Source organism: Glandiceps talaboti, chromosome 11, assembly GCF_964340395.1.
Source record: "Glandiceps talaboti chromosome 11, keGlaTala1.1, whole genome shotgun sequence".
Lineage (NCBI taxonomy): Eukaryota > Metazoa > Hemichordata > Enteropneusta > Spengelidae > Glandiceps > Glandiceps talaboti.
In genome coordinates, this window is record NC_135559.1 from 15,949,292 (window position 1) to 15,954,912 (window position 5,621).

General features: G+C 36.8%; 1 protein-coding gene across 1 annotated transcript; it reads left to right on the forward strand.

Annotated features, from left to right (window-relative positions):
• The first annotated feature begins 3,783 nt into the window (after nt 1-3,783).
• LOC144442073 (uncharacterized protein KIAA1958-like) lies at nt 3,784-5,334 on the forward strand. Its single transcript, XM_078131344.1, has one exon. It carries the CDS (start codon nt 3,784-3,786, stop codon nt 5,332-5,334), a length of 1,551 nt encoding a protein of 516 aa, XP_077987470.1.
• The last annotated feature ends 287 nt before the right edge of the window (nt 5,335-5,621 follow it).

Below are 5,621 nucleotides of genomic sequence, written 5' to 3' on the forward strand. Positions count from 1 at the left end.
GGGGCTTCTAGATCTGATAGTGAGCTAGGTAAGCTCGAGAATGCATATGATGTGAGTACTGATAAGAATAGATACGTGTATGTGTATGATTGGGAGGAGAGAAATATCAAGAAATATGACCCACAATCAGGAAGGTTTATTTCATGCATTCGTAATGTCGTGGATGGGAATTCCTTAGCAGGAATTTGTGTTACTGATGATGAGTCACGTAAGATAGTGGTGTCAGATAGTACGGATAACTGTATCAAAGTCTTCACTGAATGAAGTGTTGATGATATATTCATTCAAGTATTTGTTTTATAAAAATTACATTATAAATTTGCACGCTTCCTCTACTATACGTTGAGAATATATATTTTCATATATATCTGTATGTCGACTTATAAATGAACATTAATTGATTGTGATTTATGTATACCAGATATTAAGGATTGAACAAACACGCGGCCCACGATAAAAAATCTATCACCCTTATTTACAATGGCATCAATGGAATATTTGTATCATAATAGTTATCTAAATAATAAGAAATTATCCCGGGCCATTCAAGGCTTATATCACCAAATTTGTTAGGTATGCATGGGATGATTTTTGTAAAGCACACTGATTTGAATCATGTAATTTCTTGAAGTTAACTTTAGTCTTTCAAATTTTCTGTGTCTTTTATTGCGATTTCTTCTACAACTGTATATGTAAGCTAACACAGAGTTTTGTACAAGTTTTGTTAAGATGGTGTTAAAATTGAGCTGTCATTACACCAATGAGTGAACACAATGTGAAGATGTTCATTCTACCTGTCACTATTAAGATGGAAAAAGTGACCCATATTTTCGAAGTGTTTATTTTTGTGTGCACTTATCAGCATTTATATTGTAGTTCAAATTGATGCACAGTATTATCCATGTAATTATACAAATGTACAACTATTGAACTATAAATGCTGCTTCATACATTTACATCAAAGTGTAAAGTTACTCATATCTGCTGTATGTATGTATGTACGTGTATGTATGTATGTATGTATGTATGTATGTATGTATGTATGTATGTATGTATGTATGTGTGTGCGTGTGTGTCTGTGTCTGTCTGTCTGTCTGTCTGTCTGTCTGTCTGTCTGTCTGTTTGTCTATGTACGTGCGCATACATACATGTATTTCATTTATCTAATTCTACTTAGTCCACAGGCTCGGCTATTAGACACAACACACTGGCTTTTCTGGCCAACAACATTGTAAAACCGGACAGCCAAGTCTTTGGGCTGTTATCCACTATTCCAAAACTCACGAATATCTTGCGAGAGAAATTGAATTTGGTTATATTGAAATTGTTAGTATTACGACAGTTTTAGCATTGGCTTCTAAGTCCTAATTCAATGACAAACTTATATTCTTTATCTCCACATGTACTCAATTTATTCATGTTGGGACAACTTTTATGGCAAGCCGAGTAGGCCAAAACGAACATTTTGAATAGCAATTTTATTTTCCAAATTTTGATATTAGTTGTACAATTTTATTTTATATGTAAACTTTTTTATATCAATGCTACGATTTTTTAAAATACATATTTTCACTTTTTTGCATTTTCGTTTTCATTATTTTTCATTTTCATTTTCATTTTAATAATTGTTTATATCTTTCTCACGATTGTTTTAGTTTGTGTGGCAATAAATATATCTTTCTCACGATTTTTTTTAAAGTAGAGGGCAGTCTCTACTTTGATTTTATCCTGGTTACGGGTCCAACATGGCTGACATCAGCAGAGGACCTCTGCACTCAATCGATACGTTAACGTCTACGCCTCTGGCTCAATTTATAGATGCGACCCATGTTGTCATAGCTGAATGCAGTGCACACAGGAACACTAAAAAAATCTATTTGGTGGAGTACTTTCTTGAACGGTTAGAATGTTGAATTCGGAACTTTGAACATGTTGTGCTTTACCTCCGCCGCATAGACATCGATTATCTTAACAGTGACAACTTCAACTTCATTGACAACTTCGTTGACATAAAAAATTTATTGTTGGATTTATATGAACGGTTTGCCAGTATCGATGAAACACAACATATTCCGAATGCCACATTCTAACCGTTCAAGAAGTACTCCATCAAATTTAGTGGCTTGCCATACAACTTACCTGTACTTGTAGACGCCATTCCTTATAGTGATAAAATTTTATTCTGACTTTAGATAATGTGTTATCTGATTATTTTATGATGTATTATATGTGCTTATAGTGATAACAACAGTAAGACGTCTGGTATAAAATATTATACCCTTAACATTCTACATCCCTATTCAGTATACAATATATTGGTGCGAAGTAGTCAAACAACATTTGCTCATGTCGGTAACTAACAAAACCGACAACATCTTCGTAAAAGTCACTTCGTTATTCCTTGTCGTGTAGTAGGGTAACCATCAAGAGCCACCTACATAATGTTGTCAATATTTAACCATAATTTTACAAATTAAAGTCCTCGAGGAGAATTGTTGTGACTTACTTCGACTATTCGATCATAAGCTAAGGGAACATTTTTAACGTCAGATGAAGGTCGGTATTTTAACATTGCTCATTGCTATCTGTACAAATATCCCTCTTGGTTACATCTTTCGGGGTACATTATATTTTCTGCAATTATGAATTTAAACCCAATGTACAGTTTGTTTACATGCCTTCTTGTATTTTCAGACAATGTGATTTATAAAATGAACTTCACTATGGCCAACCTGTAAGTATAGAAAATACAGCGAGGTGCGTAACTACATCCTACCAATAATATGAAGATCCTCCTCCTCCTCCTCCTCCTCCTCCTCATCATCATCATCATCAACAACAACAACAACAACAACAACAACAACAACAACAACAACAACAACAACAACAACAACAACAACAACAAGATGATTGTTGGTAATGAACACGTGATGAAGTAGTCGTGTGACATATATATATATATATATATATATATATATATATATATATATATATATATATATATATATATATATATATATATATATATATATATGAATGTCTATGCTGGAGTAAACAGTGCTCAATACAATAGTTTGTGTAGTTTATTCAATGCATTACTCCATTGGCCCCTTTGTACACAATGAATATATATATATATATATATATATATATATATATATATATATATATATATATATATATATACATTGAGCGTGAAACTCGGAGTAACAACTAAGCACCTCAAGTTCCAACCAACTTACTTTGATTATGTATGTATATATATATATATATATATATATATATATATATATATATATATATATATTATCATATAAATACGTGCATATCTTCTACTGTGTGACGTCAAACAGGGGGTGATTTCAGAGCATATCACCCCTGTTTAACCGGAACTTTTTTCGCCGTAGAAACCATAGAAACCGTGACCTAAACGATCGCGCGCTCATCAGCTGATTTACTTCCGTAAACAATGGCCTTTCGGCAATAAATTTTTTGCGTAAATCAATAGTGGTGAGGGTTTTGAAGACAGGGAAATATTGGGGTATATATTTACAAATAAAGTACATGTGGATATATGGGTTAAAAATAAAAATGGGGCTATGTTCATTCTACATAAATTTTATTTCTGAAGACTCAATGCATTTGTACCAATGTACGTGCCGATCTCACGGGCGGGAAAACTAAATTGTCGTCTGCCTTTTGCCTAGTTCAAAACTTGAACAATACGTGGTCGTACTGTAGTTCTTGCTTGTTTTTGAATTGTTTTACTGTCAACATTCGAAGATGGCTGAGGCATCAGGAGAAAGCATGGATGAAGACATTAACGAACTATTCAGATTAGCTGCTGAGTTGGGAGTAACGGGTATGGACGATTTTTCAGACGTTCTAGCCGACCCCTTACCGAACGCCGTTCTGGCACCGCCCGTGCCCTTGCAAACCACACGCTATAGAGACTATAGCGAGGCCGAAAAACAGGAGCTCATTGAGCAACAGCGAAAGAAGAACACGGTGCGATCGACAAATTCCGCAGTAAATCAATTCTACAAATGGATGAGAGCAATGAGACCATCAGAAATAAGGCAAATCCATGACATTCCAGCAGAGGAGCTAAACGAATATCTAGGTAGTTTTTTCGCCGGTGTAAGACAAAAGGATGGGTCCGAATACGAACCAGGCACTATCACAACTTATCAACGAGGTATCGATCGTTACCTGAACGAGCAGGGCTACAAGTTATCAATCGTCCGAGACAAAGAATTTACCAGTTCACAGAAGATCCTAAAAGCAAAGCGGTCACAACTAAGAAAAGAGGGACGAGGCAACAAACCAAATGCCGCCGAAGAATTGACCGAGCGCGAAGAAAATCGTCTCTACGAGTCAGGTGTTATCGGGCACCATTCACCAGAAGCATTGCTGTTTGTCGTGTGGTTAAACAACCAAAAGCACTTCGGCTTCCGTGGTTGCCAGGAGAGTAGGCAGATGACATGGGGAGATGTCACACTGAAGTGTACTGTAGATGGTACAGAGTATTTGGAATTCAACGAGAAAGAAAACAAAACGAGATCGTCGGGAAAAGTGAGCGAACAACCGCGGGCCTACCCACCGAAAGCTTTCGCTGTTAGCACCGACCTCAACCGATGTCCTGTGTACGCGTATAAGCGATACAAATTCCACCGCCCCTCTACACATCTCGCTAGCGATTCTGCATTCTACCTTGCGATTAACTACAAACCAGATACAATCATTTGGTACAAGCGTCAGCCAATGGGTGTGAATAAACTTGACTCTCTCCTCAGCACAATGTGCAAACAAGCCGGCATTGAAGGAAGGAAGACAAACCATAGCGTACGACGATCGATGATACGCCGCCTTCACGACAGTGGGATACCCCCAACGAAGTTAATGCAGTTGTCTGGTCACCGAAATGTCCAAAGCATCAATCATTATGCTATTAATTCGATGGAAGACCAACAACGAATGTCTGAGTTATTATCGGGTTCAAGTAGTCGTGCCAACCAAGTAGCTTCAACTCCTATACAACAGCAATCACCGTTCAAAACGCCAGAAGCAGTCGCTACCACTAGTCAGTCGAGAGTCATTTCTACTTCGAATACAGTGACTAGTTTCAATAATAGTACGGTCGTAGCTACAGCTAATGCAGATAACCCCGTCTCCACAGCTACTGGAGGTGTTTTTGGAGGTGCAACTTTGAATAATTGCACAATAAATGTAAAGGTAAACGTCAACGCTGAAACCTCGCCCTATCGTCCACCTAAACGCCGTCGAATTGCCGTCATCTACGATAGTAGCGATTCTAGTTCACAATCGCAATGAAATGATTTTGGACTGTCGCGAAGTTCTACTGTTGAAAAAATTTGTAATTTAGTGTTCTCGCTTTCGTTTATCACGTCGTAAATATATTAAAGAGTTGAATTTCAATTGCCAAGTTATTTGTCCGAGTTCAAGTGTATTCTTGTATGATCCACCTCACGGTACGATTGATAGTGAGAGTACGTTGATCTCTGTGTGCAGTGTGAATTTTTTTTTTTTTTTGGGGGGGGGTAACATGTTGAAAGTCTCACTCTATGCATGGGAACATGTAGAAATACAGAATGATGTAA

What these genes read in the sequence shown, in the direction of transcription:
- LOC144442073 (XM_078131344.1), top strand. Translation starts at nt 3,784, where the DNA reads ATGGCTGAGGCATCAGGAGAAAGCATGGATGAAGACATTAACGAACTA.